The sequence below is a fragment of the Ceratotherium simum genome, chromosome 10 (assembly GCF_057802395.1).
Source record: "Ceratotherium simum simum isolate JZ-2026a chromosome 10, ASM5780239v1, whole genome shotgun sequence".
Lineage (NCBI taxonomy): Eukaryota > Metazoa > Chordata > Mammalia > Perissodactyla > Rhinocerotidae > Ceratotherium > Ceratotherium simum.
In genome coordinates, this window is record NC_141909.1 from 63,139,106 (window position 1) to 63,156,642 (window position 17,537).

The 17,537-nt window shown below is 47.8% G+C and overlaps 1 protein-coding gene across 7 annotated transcripts in view; it reads right to left on the minus strand.

The window, feature by feature from the left end:
• Positions 1-1,488: 1,488 nt before the first annotated feature.
• The window catches only part of ATP7B (ATPase copper transporting beta), a 98,470-nt gene continuing 82,421 nt past the window's right edge, over positions 1,489-17,537 (minus strand). For 5 of the 7 annotated variants that reach the window (XM_087436109.1, XM_087436105.1, XM_087436106.1 and 2 more), the window contains 9 exons: positions 15,217-15,411; positions 12,966-13,148; positions 11,447-11,615; positions 10,067-10,210; positions 8,713-8,855; positions 6,982-7,185; positions 6,764-6,881; positions 5,385-5,487; positions 1,489-3,905 (listed from right to left, as the gene is read on the minus strand). In XM_087436109.1, the coding sequence (XP_087292235.1) occupies positions 3,632-3,905; positions 5,385-5,487; positions 6,764-6,881; positions 6,982-7,185; positions 8,713-8,855; positions 10,067-10,210; positions 11,447-11,615; positions 12,966-13,148; positions 15,217-15,411 (1,533 nt within the window). In that variant the 3' untranslated portion in view covers positions 1,489-3,631. The remainder of the gene's footprint in view (positions 3,906-5,384; positions 5,488-6,763; positions 6,882-6,981; positions 7,186-8,712; positions 8,856-10,066; positions 10,211-11,446; positions 11,616-12,965; positions 13,149-15,216; positions 15,412-17,537) is intronic. The other 2 variants (XM_087436107.1, XM_087436110.1) reach the window with 2 other exon arrangements.

Sequence of the window (17,537 nt, forward strand, 5' to 3'; positions counted from 1 at the left end):
GTTCCTTAGTAAACTAGTAGAACAATTTGGGGAATCTATTTTTTGACACGTAAATTTCCAGATGCCATTTTTTAAAAAAAACTAGAATTATTACATTTATTTATGGAAAAGGTGATACCATCACAATTCTTCGCTAAGGTGTTAAAGACTGAAAACTTACCAGGAATGGACAGATGTTATGATTTATTCTGGTGCATGTGGAATCATATCAGGGAATTTTGCTCAAGTTTTAGAAAGCATCTATTTTCTAATGAAATGGAATCCTTTCCTGAAGTGGTATCAACCCTCCCTTTCCACAATGGGACACGCATACAACACGAAATTCCCATACATGGGCATCCAGAAAGTAGTCAGGCACGCCTGGTGTGAAGTCCTACAGGGTGGGTGGGAGGGCACCACAGTGCGCCAGCACATGCTACAAACCCGGGACTGACCTCCAGCTATGTGCTCACACTGCACCACAAGATAATTCTACAGGGAAGCGTTTGTATCAGGATGTGACAGGGGGAAAAAACCTCGAAATGTGATACAGGAGCGTGTCACCAGCATGCCTGTGGAACCTACAATTAGGGCCAAGTTCTACAGAGACAGTTGTGTCAGTGACGACTTCACAACGTCCATTTCCCTTTTGCTTTTCTGGTGAGGAAGAGCGGCCCTAAGCTAACATCTGTTGCCACTCTTCCTCTATTTTGCATGTGGGATGCCGCCACAGCATGGTTTGATGAGAGGTGCATAGGACTGCACCCTGGATTCGAACTTATGAACCCCAGGCAGCCGAAGTGAAGTGTGCGAACTTAACCACTTTGCCACCGGGCCAGCCCCATCCATTTCCCTTTTAAGGGAGGCGACCAGAGGTCCCAGCTTGCCTGGGTGGTCCCGGTTTAGGCCAGTTGTCCTGGCATAATTATTAACAGCACCTCCTCTCACTCTTCAAAGTGCCCTGGTTTGGATGATACATTACTCTGTCACCTCACCTTCATGTGTAGCTCACTTAGGGCCCCCCTCACCCCAGGATGCCCACAGAGCCTTTCCCACAGAGCCTCTCGGTCCAGACTTTTCCACTACTCTCCCTGCCCCACTCCCTCAGGGTCAAGGAACACAAAACAAGTCTTCCCGATTAAAATGTGTGTGTTTGAGAACAGCCTTTAGCAGACAATCACAGAAGGGCATCAACCAGAGAAGTGCATGTAAGGGGTAATCCAGGCACGTGTCTGGCCCAGTGGGACGGCTGCCTCGACAGGGGCTGCCCTTCGGAGTTCACCCCACATACCTCTGAGGCAGGCATTCGGGAAAGAGGCTCACACGGTGCTGGGGACGGCAGATCAAAGGGCTCTGGCCACCCTCACAGCCTCCGCTGTTAAAACCCCATCCTTCTCCGCCCCCCAAAAAGACAGAGCAAAGCCAGCGCCTGGAAGTTCTCACTGAAGACCTCGCTGCACTGGCCCTGATCACACTTCTCCCTCACAGACAGAGCCAGCCACAGGCAGATTGTTAGATGATTGAAAAGAAACTTTATTCTAATACAGCATGGAAAGTTTTTGAAGTAGGAATTGTTCTTATCTAACCCCCCTAAATAATTTCTTACACTTTCAACATCTAAAAGGTTATTTTCTGTACAATTATATAAATATTTTCATGTCCATATAGACATGATGTTTATGGTCTTAAAAGCTTTTTGAAAAATCAATACAATTAGATTCTTTAGACAATGATTAGCCTAGTCAGAAAACAAGGAACATTCCCCGAGCACAGCCAAGAACAGAGAAGACACAATTGAGGACACACAGCAGGAGGGGCTAGGGAGGGGAAGGAAGACTGAAAACAATAAAAACACAACAAAACCCTGCACTTGGATTTTAGAGGATAAGACCCAGCAAAAACTAAATTATAAGCAAAATTGGAAATGAACCACCCAAGGGGCAGGTGAGATGATTTGTGATCATGCCTCCCGCCCGAGCTGATACAATGAATACATCACCTGGCAGATTTGTTCTTCCAGGAGCAAGGGCCTGCTTCTTGGTTATTCTTATCAAGCAAACTGATAGTCAAGGAGGCAGCAGAGAGGAGACTTCAGAGCCAACACACATGGATTTGGATCCCTGTTCTGGCATGTGTACCGGCTGTGTGATCCTAGGCAGGATACTTTGCCTCTCTGAGCCTGTTTCCCCACCTGTAAAATGTAGACAAGAATACCTACTTTGCTGGTTTGGTGGGAAGATTAGAGGTAAACTATAAAAAGTGCTTACACTGTCCCTGGAAAATAACTGACACTCAATAAATAACTAAAATTATTTTGTGTGTGTGATGAGGGCTCCACCTTAGAATTTACTCTGACTCTACCAGTCTACTCCCACATGGTTCTGTCAATCACCACCCACTTCAGTGCCTAAACCAGCCCCATTCCTGCCCCTCCGATGTCACGTGATCACAAAGAGCCACTGAGAGTGAGAAATAGACTGTCCCTTTGGCAGGCTGTGGGCACCCTTTTCCTAAGGTGCCAACTCAGCGTGCGGAAGAAGTTTGTGGAGGAGAACTGTGATTTCCTCTTATTCAGGTACCACTGTTTCCTCAGAGCTGCACAACCCCAGGGGCACCACTGACATGAATTCTTATTGGACTCCATGAGGTGACAGTCACACAGCAGACCATGTAGTCGAAGCTCTTGGAGCTGGGGAGGTGGTTCCTGCATGCACACGCCTCCCTCAAGAGACACCTGTGCCAAGCACCAGGGGCCCCCTAAGTCCCCAGCACCTGGACCCCACAGGAAATCGGATTTTGGACTGGCAGGTCTCAGGCTCTGAGACCTTCACTCCAGTTGGGCAGCAGTGACAGCCAGCAACATCACTCTACTCTGTGGAGGGAGGAGCCACGGCTCCACAGAGAAGGGGCTCGTGAGCAAGAAAGAACTCTCCTCGACTTAAAGAGAAGCCTGGCAAGCTCTCTGGCTGGGCGTGCGAGGGAGCAGATTCAGGCAGAAGGGCACACACGAGGGTGCTTGGAGAAGCGCCAGACAGCAGCAGCAGCAGGACCACCAGGACGCCAGTCCTGCCCTCAGAGGTGATGCGGGGGGATCCCCAGTGTCAAGAACAGAAAAGAAATTGTGCCAGCAGAAAACAACAGGTGCACTTGAGGTAAACTGCAGTCTCAGCCACGTGATGCTCATGGGCATCGTCAAAAAGAGCCCAACACTGAGGTTTTTAATGAGTTCTATGGAAAGGCCCAGCTGACTTTTTGGTCCTGATGAGATTTTCCTCATTTCACAAGTAGTCATCCCAAATACTAAAGCAGAGGTCTGTAAGGGAGGCTAACTGTCCTTTCCTCTTCTGGAATCCAGCAAGGCTTCCGATAAGCCCACGCCAGTAGCATGCTGAGGCCAGGATGCCTGGTCCCTGGGCCAGTGGGATTCAGGTGAAGTGGTCCTGCCCAGGAGCCACATCTGGACAAGGCCATGTGTTGCAGGGAGGAATGACCAGGAATGTCCAGGGAGTGGAAGTCCCCAAGGCTGGAGGGGGGCTTTGTCCACCTGGCGGCTGGTGCTGCACTTGTTCGGTTCAAGCCTCATCCACAGGGAGGGCCAGGCCGGCTGCTCAACCAGGAGATGGGCCCCTGGGTCTGCACCTGCCTGGAGCTTTCAGATGTATTGCTCCTCATCCCTGTCATTCAGGAGCAGAGACCACTTGTCTCCACCATTGTTGGCCGAAGTGTTGTGCCGAGACAGCTTGTCGGACTTCAGGGAGGACAGAGACACCTGGCTGACGTAGCTGACCTGGTCCCAGAGTGTGGCTCTGGGGGGGTCCCGCCGCCGGTCATCCATGCCGATGTGCACACTGACCTGAGATGCGGTCAGGGGCTTCATGCGGCCCTGGGCCTGGGCCTCGTACCTCTCCATATCGGGCTTCTTATAGCTGGAAAGCAAGAATTCAACAGCATTTGAGCCATTCTGGTCACACAAGCTGTCTTTTTTTTTTTTAAGCCTAGTGAAGGCCTCTCACCCAAGTCTTTCAATAACACGTAGTATCAAAACCTCATGGTTTTTAAAAGAAAGGATATTAAACTCCTAGAGTTCAGGTAAAGTTTGCCTGATTTAGAAACTTCCTATCCAAATGCCTGGCACATAGTAGTCTATCATTAACCTTTGTTACATGAAAGCATGAATAAATAAACATCTTTTTTGAAAAAGGACAAATTATATACAGAGATCCCATGTCTATATATTTACATAAACAGCCCTTGAGCAGAATAACTAGAACGGCCCAGCATGTAATGACTGTTAAGAGGTAAATTATGGCACAGCCATGCATCGCTTAATGACGGGGATACTTTCTGACAAATGCATTTCATCGTTGTGCAAACATCATAGAGTGTACTTACACAAACCTAGAAGGTATAGTTTACCACACACCTAGGCTATATGATACTAATCTTATAGGACCACCATTGTATATACAGTCTGTAGTTGACTGAAACACCATTATGTGGTGTGTGACTGTAGTCCTCCCTTATCCACAGTTTCGCTTTCCACGATTTCTGTTACCTATAGTCAATAGTAGTCCAAAAATGTTAAATAGAAAAATCCAGAAATAAACAATTCAGAAGTTTTAAATTGCGCACTGTTCTGAGTAGCATGACGAAATCTCGAGTCGTCCTGCTCCAGCCCACCCGGGATATGAATCATCCCTTTGTCCAGGGCATCCATGCTGTAGATGCTACCTGTCCATTAGTCACTTAGTAGCCGTCTTGGTTATTAGATCGACTGTCAAGGTATCACAGTGCTTGTGTTCAAGTAACTCTTATTTTACTTAATAATGGCCCCAAAGCGCAACAGTAGAGATGCTGGCAATTTGGATATGCCAAAGGGAAGCCATAATGTGTTTCCTTCGGGTGAAAAGATGAAAGTTCTCAACTTAAGCAGAAAAAAAATTGTATGCCGAGGTTGCTAAGATCTACAGTAACTTTTATTATAGTATATTGTTACAATTGTTTTGTTTTATCATTAGTTGTTGTTAATCTCTTACTGTGCCTGATTTATACGTTAAACTGAATCATAGGTACGCATAGGAAAAAACACAGTATGTATAGGGCTCAGTACTATGTGAGGCTTCAGGCATCCTTTGGGGGTCTTGGAACGTAACCCCCAGGGTCTACTGTATTTGCTTATGGTGCTGATAAATCATTACACACACAGTTGGCTCCACTCACGGCTGTCTCTTCCGTCCAAGCCTCAGGTGAACGAATTGGGAACCTGAGCACAGCACACACCCATTCCCAGCGCAGGAGATGCACTGGTGAGCCAAATCTGCCTTGTGCATGCAGAGCGAAAGGGTCTCCTGAGGAGGCTCTCATAAACACGGCCTGTGCTGTGCCCCCGCCACGCTGGGACTCACCACTTGAGCTGCAGCGACGAGAGAACCACAGACACAGAGGAGGCCGCCATGGCCGCTGAGCCCATCCATGGCTGCAGCACGATGCCGATAGGCATGAAGACACCTGGCCGAGGGGAGGACAACACTCACACTGCCGCCCAGAGGAGACAGCAAGGAGCGGGCCCCCACCCTTACCGCCCACCGTGAAGTTCTTCTCCTCAGGGTGGCTCAGAAACCCCTGCTGCCGTGTCGTGACCACATGCCCACAGGCCTCTGAGGTAGGCTGTCTCAGACCTGAGCAGTGGGGGGGCTGTCAAGGGGACTGGGGTCTCCCACCCGCCCTGACCTTCCTAGAACTGTCCACAGTTGGCATCACCTGTTTTAGGGGGAGCTCCAGGGGAGCAGGGAATCCCAAGGACCCAGAGGGGCAATGGCAGGACAGCAGGGAGCCAGAGGGAAAGAAGCAGACGGTACAGAGAGCCAGCCGTCCTGCGGCACCACAGGGACTGTGTGAGTGCTTGGACAACACACTGCTGGTGACCACAGTCCCTGTCTACACATTCTTTCTTCCCTCAAGGGCTTCAAAACACCTTTATAAAGGGCAATGAGAGCCAGGCCCCAGGGCAGAGCCAGGAGACCCTGTCCACCTAGGGGCAAACGTCTCCTTCTGTGGAAGAGGCACAAACATGGAGGGAATCAGCGCCTGAGCCAGCTCTGGGGCAGGAAGTACGCCTGCCTGGCTGGACTGGCTCAGGACGCTGAGGTGGACATGCTAATGCATTATGTGAGTCACCCTACCCGCCTGAGCATAACAGGGTACCCTGAGGTGGGAAAGTCGTGTTGAAAAACAGGTCTCAGCCCATGTGGGAACCTTCCCTTGCAGAAGTGTCTGGAACTTCTCCCTCTCTGGCAACACAAGAGTCAAGGGGGGAGGGAGCAGTTATAAAACAGAAAAGATCCATCTCTTTCCATGATTCCTGTGAGTCAGGGTAAAACCTGGGCAGGATTAACTTTTAAGATAAGGTTCAGAAACATCATACCCTGTGCGTAGCATGTAGCAGGTGCCCCGTAACTGTTAATAAGGATTATTTTTCAGACTGTTGTCTTAATAAATGGTTCAGAAGATAAGGCCACAGTAAGGAAACAGTCAAGCATCTTGGCCAGCTTTTCAGAGAGGACCAGACTGAACGACAGTTTGGGTCTGCTCTGCAGTTCCTCGTTTACCTTTATAGACTTATAAGGCAGAGAACATAATAAAATCAACTCTTTCGACAATGCTCTGGCCAGCCAGCCAGCGAGGTGGCTACTCACTAAGTTCAGCGGGGATCGGCCGGCAGAGAGAAGCCTTTCTGACCGGCAGCTGGAGTCTAGGGTGGCAGAGCCGCTGAGAGCCGCCCTACCTGCTGCAATGGGAATCCCAACCAGGTTATAAATCAGCGCCAGCACCAGATTGAGTCGTATTCTCCGGATAGTCTTCTTGGAGAGGTGAATGCTAGCCACCACGTCGAGCAAATCATTCTGTAGGAGAGGAACACGTGGTGAATCAGGAGCTCTGTCCCACAGCCCCCACCGCTCCCAGAACCTGGGCAACAGGGGAGGAGAAGACAGCCGCGCTCACCCTGATGAGGACAACGTCAGCCGCCTCAATGGCCACATCTGTGCCTGTCCCGATGGCAATGCCCATGTCAGCCTGCGCCAAGGCCGGGGAGTCGTTGACCCCGTCTCCCACCATGGCGACTCTCTTCCCTTTGTTCTGGAGCTCCTGGACCTTGGCCACCTTGTGAGAAGGCAGCACCTCCGCAAAGACTTTGTTGATGCCAACCTAAAAGGAAAGGAAAACAGCAGTCAAAATGTACATAAATATACAACACCCAGTGTTGGCAAAGGACAGTGAACAGTAGCAGTGACCTGCGAGTCATCCTTCCCCCGACCTCACTCAGCCCCTAAGTCCAGTCAATAATGCCAGCCAACAATCCCTACAGATCCCAGGTCACGTGGCAAATGCATCCCCTGCTCCCATGCCAAGGCCCTGCAGTGGTTTAGGCCCTGCCCACATCCTGGCCTCCCGCCTCTCCTCTCCACATGCTGTCCTAGTGGTCTCTCCAAAATAATCACCATTTGGTCACGTTACTCTCCTACTTAAAGTCTTCCAATGGATCCCACTTCCCTCAGGACAACATCTCAACTCCTCAGTCAGCCTCCCAAGGACCCCGACATCTGGCCTCTGCCCGTCCCTGGCTCCCTACCTCGCGGCCCCAGTGGGCCCCTCTAGACTCTGCACCATTCAGCTCCCTGTGCTCTGCAAGTCAGTGCCACTCTGGACCTCCCAGGTGGTGCTCACGCTGCCTGCTCTGTCCTGGAAAGGTCAGCTTTCCGTTCCCTCTCCCTCCCCCTCTTCTTCATCTGACCACTCCTGGCTCAAACATCGTCTCTCTGGGAAGCTGTCCCTGGCCCCTACCAGGTCAGGGGAGTAAGTCAGCGGCTCCCACGTGTCCCGTGTACTCTTCTGCTAAAGCACCAAGCACTCGATTTATGCTTGGTCACTGGTCCACCCCCCATAGGACCGTGAGCACGAGGGCAGATGCCCTCTTCACTCCTCTCTGTAGCCTGTCTGTCACATGGGTGGTGCTTAATAAGTGCTTGCTGAATGGATGAGCAAGTTTGAACCAGGAAGGGGGTGCTCAACAAGTCCAGCAAGGAAGGTATACCTACAGAGAGGTACTGCTGCTTCCCTCATAAGAAGTAATTTGTTTCCAAAAGCATACAGCTTTACACACATTTGGGGGGGCGGGGTATGTAATTTTCAGGAATTCACACTGGAGCCGTCGCCATGTGGGGAGTCAGGCAGGCATACAGCAGTGTTGTCCTCACGGCCCAAACTCAGAACCAAGCGCTGCTGGAGAACGCCCGGGATCCAGGCACCTGCCTGGTGCACACGAGTGAGAAGAGCTGAGCTGGCAAAACATTCCCGTAATATAAAGGCTAGAAAGTTGTCTATTTCAGCCCTCAAGCCATGATCGTTTATTTTTCCCTTGCAAAGACTAGGAAATAGAGATCGTTGGGATTGCTTTCCCAGGGCTGCAGCCGGTCCCACATGAGTTACAGGACCCAGGTCCCAGGGACGTGATCTCTGCGGTGGCAGCACAGTGGTCTCCTGTGGGATGCTGCTCCGCTTGGAGCAGAACAGACACATGGAGAGAAAAGCACCCAGCAAGGAGGAAAGACCAGAAGCAAAGCTAAGCACTAGAGGCACTGGCGCTTACTTTTTTCCTCAAATTGCTTCTGAGTCTAAAATCACTTATAATTTTAAAGGGGAAGGATGTTCCCACCCCTGGCCGCAGGCCCATACCTGGGTGGCAATGGCTCTGGCTGTCTTCCGATTGTCCCCCGTGATCAGAACCACATCCACACCCATGCTCTTCAGGGTGTGCACAGCCAGGGCGGCCTCCTGCTTGACAGCATCGGCGATGGCGATCATCCCGCAGAGCACACCTGCAGGAGACACCCACAGTTCAGCATACTGCAGAGCACTGGGCAGCGCCAGGGCAAATAAGATTTCAGGACTGGAAACAGCTTTCATGATATAATGTTACATGCACAAAACAAAACACCAAATTATATAACGTCATATGGTTTTGACTTGTTTTTTAAAAAATTACATACATTTACAGATGCATACACAAGTCTGGAAGGACTATCAAAATGTTAATAGTGGTTCTCTCTGAAGGGTAGCATAATGAGTGATTTCCTTTTCTTATTTATAGCTCAGAATTTTCCAAATTTTCTGCAAGGAGCTTCTATTACTTTACAGAATGCCTGGCTCATAACTCAATATATATTAGCTATTAAAATATGAGAAATAGAACAAATGTTACTTAAAAACTCACAAGTATCCTAATAGCTAGAAAATCAATCCTTCCTTTTAGTCTCTTCCTATAGAAAACATTTCTGTAGAATTTTTTTTTTTGGAGTGAATCTTCAGATACTGAAGGAAGGCCTTCTAGGACTGTGGTGTGATGGGGCAGAGTGAGGATGAACGGTATGTGAGGGGCATGGCTCCTTCAGCTGAGTTCACTCTGGTTTGATGAGCTGAGGGGACTGTGGTTTACAAGGACTTAGGAGAAGGCATTAGGAGAAGGCACGGTGGTGGGAGCAGGAAAAAAAAAAGAGAGAATAGGAGAAGAGGACATATTTGGCTGAAGCATTCAAAATACAGCAACATAAATTATTGTTTCTTATTTGCATATAGTTTTGCTTCCACGGGCAGAAACTAACATTAACAAAGTAAGAGATGTAAAGACCAAGATATAATCTGAGTACTAAGATACATGCACTCTTGAGAAGCTCTGTGAAAAGTTACAGGGATCTCAGTATTTAAAGGCACCCTGTGGTTATACCTCTTGCAAAGTGAATTGCTGTTCTGTCTGCAGTGATGAATGAGAAGACAGAAGCAAACACTGATGGTGAAGACAGTTTAGAAGACGCCAGAGCAGAGCTGGCTCTGGGGGTGAAGACGGAGATAGTAAAAAAGGGCCTCAGGACTGAGACTGAAGTGAAAAAAATGACAAGACAACCTTCTGGAAAACAGAACTAAAATTAACAGAGAGGAAGATTAAAAAAAAACTAGCAATCTATTTTTGTCTGATATCTCCAAGAAACTTCATTTCTGAGACAGCAAGATGAAGGTGTGAGCAGAGCGATACCATCAATAGCCACCAAGATGGCCGTCTGGCCTTTCATCTCATGATCTGTCATAGAGTCACTGATGTCGCTGGAGATGGTTAAGCCATTGCGCCTCATCCATTCGCGGTTCCCAATCAGCACAGAGAAGGTCTGGGGGGCCGCATCTGTTCAAAAGAGTTTGTGGTTATTCCCAAAGAGTCCAATTTCACTGTGAGAATGTACTAAAAACTGTGGAATCCTTTTAACAGCAAAATATCCATTTAACTGTTCTGGAAAACTATAACTATAGTAAATGCCTCTTGGAACACTATTCTTAAAGGACCAGGGAAAAAGTATAATGTGCAGAACACATGGGAATTACTTAAAATGGGGTGTTAAAAGGTGCAAGTTATATGTGTGAAAATGTTATAAACATAAACATTATGTAGTGTCCTTATTTGCGTTTAGAGCTATCTGCTGGGGCTGCTTCTACAGGGACTAGAAACAGTTATCTGTCCAGCACCAAAAGCAAGTGTTGCCTAGATTCATCACTGCCTGGTAGAGATGACCCACAGTGAATCAGCAAATGGACAGTCTACTTCTATGAAATGTTTTAAAGCTACACCTCCTAAAAGGCCAGTGAGTCTTTCACCTGTCACCTTTTAACTATGTGTGCCACTAAGTTAGGTGTCCATGGACCAGTCCCTGGAAGCTAAATGGAAAGGTCATCCTGGGACTTTAAATTGCTAGAAGGTGGTAGACAGCTTTTAACAATAAAATCTAAATCAAGATTTAACTACCAACATACTTAAGAGAAAACACTAGAGACAGGTTTTTTTTGGTTTGGGGGGTTTTCCACATTCTCACGCTGATGGCTAGCAAGGTATCCTTAGAACAAGAAAGGCCATTATTCAAAAGCAGCTGTCACTCCACACAGTGTCCCTTCTTGGCTTGGGCAGACCATTTCCATCTGCTTTCCCTGACTGCTGCCAGCTCTGTAAATACGACACATTCCATCAGAGTTCTACCACGTGCGAGGTTTCCAGTTTAGGAAGAACAAAAGTAAAATTCCCATCTGTCTACTTTGTAGCTTATGAGAAGCAGGACTAACTTGGGAGAAGGAAGAGGAGACTCAAGATTACAGAGCAGATAAGCGATCTCTACAAATTTAAGTACTACACTACTTTGTCTGCCATCAGCATCAAGATTCAGATGTACCAAAGAGAGAAACAAGAGAGAAACTGTAGGCTTTCCTGGGGGAGGCAGGCGTGCAGCACAGCAGCTGTGAGACGCCTTTCTCCACAGTCGGGAACCTGAGGGGCGTGCCTGGCGAGGTGCTCTCTGTGGTTTGGCTCAAGGCCACCTGACCCAGCCGACCCAACCCCGGCAGGCGGAGCAGCAGAGACAAAGGGCAGGGATACCTGTGTCTGTGGGAACGCTGCCAACCCCGTTCAGGTGAGCCGTCCCCTCTCTCGGCGGGTGCTCGCTGTGGGCCAGGATGCCTTCCACGCTGCTGACTTTACAGCCGATTCCACAGCCCGGCACCGCCTGGAAGTCCGTGCAGTACCCGAGGGTCTCTGTTCCAAGCACCTGTGAAGGAGGGGAGAGGTGAGCTGAGAGAGAGGCCGACAAAGACGGGGGTGAGGGCAGGGGAGAGAGCAGCAGCAACCAGGAATGAAGAGGGAAGGGAGGGACGAGAAGCAGAACCGCAGGGAAAGGTGAAGAGATCAACTGTCGACTCAGCAATCCTTTTTCTCTTATCTGACACAGACGTTGTAATTATTAAACTGAACAAAATTAAACAGCCTAAACTCTCTCCTTAGGTGGCTGCCTCATGATACTGGAGAGGCTGCAGGCTAGAAAGGAGAAAGGCAATTCACATCAAACACCCCAAATGAAGGGGGGAGACTGAAGGTGCCAAAGAGAGGAAAAACATTATTTTTATGCTGCAAATAATTTCATAAAAATGATGGAATAGGTAAATGGTAACAAAGCCATTTTGAAGAAGAGATAAGTGCCCATCGACAGACCCTGGGGTGGGGGTGGAGGGGCGACGTGGCAGGGGAAAGAAGTGAGGAGCTGTTCTTATTTGGGTTGACAAAGCAGCACAGGAAGGCTGACTGAGGTGAGCAGAGTTCTTCCTGAAACATCAGAAGGGTGAGAGGAGAAATGGCGGACTGTCTGGTCCTACACGCAAGTCAAAACACGAAAGGAAATTTCTGGAAGATTCCCTGTCCAGGAAGAGTTGTCAACTTTTTTTCAAGGCATCCATGTCACCTTCCTACGTTTACTGATGATCATATTTGCTCAGACTGTTTAAATTTTTTCAGGGCAATATTCTGGCACACCCTGCTGCTTCTATATTCAGATTGAAAACAGAAAACGCTTAAATGGGACCTTTCATCTGGAGAGACCAAAGGATGAAGTCTTGCCCATTAACTGTGCCACAAACCCATCAGGCATTCGGCTCACTTCTGCTGGTTCCTCTCCATTTCAGACGTGCCAGTGGAGTGGCTTTCTCCCTCTCTCATCCCGATACCCCATTCATTTTTGTATCCCTTTGCACTAAGCACTCACAAAGGACTGAACTCCCAAAGGGCAGAGTTCACATCTTACCAGTTTTCGTTGTCCCAAGCACAGATGCTCAGTAAATGCTCAGTAAATGACTGTGAATACTGAACAGCTTTTTGACGATCTGGAAATGTGACAGGGGACCTACTACTGTGAGCCGTATCTCCACCTGCTCCAGAGGAGCTGGCCAAGTGGTTTTCCAGACCACACAAGCCAAGGCCTCCTCAAAGGCAGCTGACTCAGGTGCCAGTGGCAGCTGGGAGAAAAGGCATGTGAGGAGGCAGGAGGTGGGAGGCTTCCAGCCCAGCTGGCGAGAGTGGAGAAGGAGGCTGAAGGAGTGAGGGACAAGCAAAGCCAAGGTCTACATACCTCTTTACAGTATTTGGTGACTGCCACACCCAAGGGGTGCTCGCTGCTGGCCTCTGCAGTCCCCACCACAGCAAGAACCTTCCTGAGGGGCAGCGTGGCCATGTCCACAAGCAGGAGGACCCGCATGACTTTTGGGACCCCATGGGTAATGGTGCCAGTTTTGTCAAACATCACAGTCTTTATCTGCCAAAACAACGACATCTCAGTGACCACAAACAGAGAAGGTACGGACTTTCAGAGTCCACACAATCTTGAGGCAGAACTTCACTCAAACTACCTCAAGCAGATAACAATGCTCCTTCATAACTTCATAATACAATCCTCTGCAATCAGTCCTGGGGTTCTACCACTCCCACTGCAAAGACATAGGTTCCCTCTCTGCCCAGTCAAAAAAAATCCACACTGTGGCTTAACCTTGACCAGGTTGAGCCAGACACTCTCAGTCCAATGTAAGGGGAGATGGCATGGTACCGTTTCCTGGACAGAAACACCATGCAGACTTCTCCTCCTGTTAGGTCAGGAGCCAGGACCCTGGGAGTTGGCCTATCTCCCTGCCTACTGCTCTCTGCCAAGCCAACAATTGTTTTCTCTGGCCTGCACAGTGCAAAAGCCCACTGAGAAGAAAGTTCTCACACTCAAGTTCAAGAAAGGAAGGGAGTGTTCCTTGGCCTTGACAAGTAACCACCAGAGCCAGTTTTTAGACCCACCCCGCTTGGTCAACGGCAGCTTTGCACCACTCCCCATGGGTCTGGGCTCAGCCAGTCGGCAGCAACCACACTCCAGTACCTGTGCTTTCACGGCCAGAGGCCAGCTGACCACTAACACTCCCCCACACCCACTTCTGAAAGTCCATCAACCCCTGAAGTCCGCACTCCCCCAAACCCTATATAAGGCCAGCTGCTTGCTTTGTTCAGACTGTGTCCCACAAGTATGGTTAGATTCAGCTTTTGGTTTCTGATGCTGAGTGGTGGCCTCTCAACACTATTAACTGGTCTTCCTCCAACAATTCTTGCTTCCTTTTAGTCCATCCTTCACTTTGCAGCCAGAATGATCTTCCCAACGTGTAATCCAGTCACACAGGTGCTTCATACTCCTCCATGGCTCCCTGTCATTCTTTGGGTTAAGTTCTGAATCTTTTACCAAACCTTCAAAGCCCTTCAAGGCCCCTCTCTCCCTCCTTTTCTCCCTCAAAAGCCTCATCTCCTGTCAGTTTCTCTCTCTCTCTCAATGATTTTCTTTCAGTTCCTCATTTATTTATTCAGTGAATAACTGATGAGTGCTTTCAACGTGCCAGGCACTGGACAAGAAGCTGGGGATAAAATGGTGGGGAAAAAGCTTATGGTCTCCGATCTTACGGCAGCACAGCCTCCCCAGGCCGTTCCCACTGCCAGAACAGGCTGTTCCCAGCCTCTGTGGTCTGGCTAACTCTTGCTCAACTGTTAGGTCTCAGGTGAACCTTGACATTTCCTTCCCTGACCACCCGCATCACTCTCACCCCCAGTCTAGCACACACAAGTCTAAGCTGGGCCCCTGTTAAACTGTCCTCATGGCATCCTACGCTCTCTCTCAGCACTTGTGGTTTACTTACTCCACATCTGTCCTCCCCACTCAATTCTAAGCTCCTTGAGAGCTGAGGACCATGACCACTGCCAGGGCCTGACACAGGACCCACACATAGGAAATGCTTAACAAATACCAAATAAATAAAAGGAAGGATGGAAGGTTAGGAATTGGTATGTTGGGCCAAAGGAAGATGCTGCATAAACACTGTTGCTCACTACTCCACTCCCCACCATCAGGACCCCTCCACTAATCACACAGACGCAGAGTTGGTACTTTTCTCTGGAGCCCAACTACCTGGGTGTGAATCCTGGCTCTGCCCCTTATTAGCTGCAAGGCCTTGGGGCAAGTTACCCAGCCCCCTCCTGCTGCAGTTCCCTCATGTGTAAAATGGGAATAATAAGCACCCACCTCAGAGCTGTTGATAAGATTAAATCAACTAATATTTATAAAGTGTTTAATTCTGTAACTGTTAGCTATTGCTATTGTCATTCCCAGTCAGTGCTGGCTTCCTGTTTTATTTAATTAACAGTGTGACCCTCAGGCCTCTTTCAGGTTTTCCTCTTAACATGAATTTTAAACAGATACTATTTTCACTAGGACTTTCTAAGTTCAAAATAAATCACATAGTATACAGCTACAAAATCAAGTCCCCAGAGGACGGCCAGGAGCACCGCAGCGTAGGGCCAACCTTGTGGGCCATCTCCAGAGGCTTGCCTCCCTTGATGAGGATGCCGTTCTGGGCGGCCACCCCGGTGCCCACCATTACCGCCGTGGGCGTGGCCAAGCCCAGAGAGCAGGGGCAGGCGATGCACAGCACCGTGATGGACGTCTGGAACGCAAACCGGATGACCACCTCTGCCTGAGACATATGCTTGTTGGGGGTCTGAAAAGAGGAAAGAGACAGGCAGGTCGAGAGTTAAATGAGGAGTCACACAGAGCTCAAATCACATCAGAACATTTCAGTCCAGGCAGTGGGACCTGAGACGGCGTGACGAGCTGGGCTTTAGGAAACACGTGGTATTCTGCTCTGCTTTGGTGCTTCACTTCATTGTTCTGCATGCCAGTTTTCCAACCTGATCCTACAGGCTTCCCTCAGAGAAAGGCTTATGAGAGGAGAGAGTCATATAAAAATCCCTGATAGGCGAAAGAGCAGACTCTAGAATCGCACTGCATAGGCCCATATCCTGGCTCTGGCACTAGTTTAACCTCTCTGTGTCTCAGCTTCCTCACATACAAAATGGAGAGAACAATACCCAGCTCATAGGTTGTTGTAAGGACTAAATGAGATAATCTACATATAAACCTATAAATATACAGAGTACAACACCTGGCATAGGAGAGGCGTCTAAGAAACTATAACTATCACATCATCACTACTATTTTTATCATCATTATGAAAGCTTTAAAAAATTATAGGTCTCCAAGGAATCTACCCTAAGGTAATAATCATACAAGTGTAAAAAGATACCAGGATATTTACCACAGTGCTTTTTTGTAATGGCAAAAAACTGGAAACAACCAACTGGTCAGTTCATTGTTCCACTGGTTAATTAAATTGTGGGTGTGGTGTGCAAAATGGAGTATTACGCAACTGTTGAAATGATGATGTATATCTATACTTATTGACGTGGAAAGATATCAGTAACACTGTTGAATAAAAAAAGCAAGCACAAAATGGCATGTGTTGTGATTTAATTAGTGCAAAATGATCCGCCTATCTATGGCCTTTCAACAATACTGAAAGATGTTTACCAAAGTGCAAAAAACGGTTACTTCTAGGGATGGGACTTGGGGCCATCTTTATTTTCTTCTGTTTTTCACTATTGTTTTCTTTGTAAATTCAAAACAAAGTATGGGTCTCCTTTCCAGTTACCTGGTGGCATCTATTGGTATGATTATTTTGCATTCTGACATCTTGAGTTATCTTGGTTTACTTTTCGAAATGGCTGGTGTTTCTGGAGTGCAATCAAGAGATACCATATTCACTTAATTACAGTAATAAGCATGTGTTCTAAATCGAGGATACAGACCACAATCTCTTTAGCTTCCATCTACACTTTATTCTTTGATTTTGAAAGACAGGATTCTAAAATAAGATATATTATGAGGGTCACTTAATTTTCATAGAAACAGTTGGATTTAGGTAGAAGGACATGTTTAAGACATAATGCTATTTTTTAGAGATAAAGATGATGTGATTTAAAAAAAAAACAGTAATTCTTGTCAAAATAACATCTGGCATTCTAATAGGATAGGGTAGACTTCTAGAACTTAACATGAACACTGTCCCTACAAATGATTTTGATACAGCAGAGCGACAACAACATCTTAAAGGAACATGCAGTACCTCATTTGCCAGCATCCTCCCTGATATTGCAGATAAAAACAAAAGAAGCCAAAGTAAGACGGAAAGGCAGGGAACAGAAGAAAGCCACATATTCAACTTGTTTAGGACTGAGTCCTCCCACAGCCACATGCCAATGAGCTGCTCTCCCGCAAAAGCAGAAATTTTAGGCAGTCAGGTGCCATAACAGTCATGGGTTACTCTTAAAAGCACTGAGGTCTCCTTAGATGTCGGAAAGTGTTTAATGTGGACAGTTTTCAATTTAAGGTAGAAAATTTGAGGGAGAAAATGACATCTGAGTGAATGATGTGTACCCCAATGAACAGGCCTTTAATTATGGGTAGAAATTTTTTTAAAAGAAAAAAATTATCCTTTCCATATTTGTAGTTTCTTATTTTATCACTCTAAGGTAAAATATACATTAAACTGGGCTAAGTATACTTTTTTGTGTGTGTGTGTGAGGAAGATCAGCCCTGAGCTAACATCCATGCCAATCCTCCTCTTTTTGCTGAGGAAGACTGGCCTGGGCTAACATCCATGCCCATCTTCCTCCACTTTATACGGGATGCCGCCACAGCATGGCCTGACAAGCGGTGCAGTGTGCCCCTGGGATCCGAACCCAGGCCCCCAGCAGCAGAGTGCATGCACTTAACCACTACGCCACG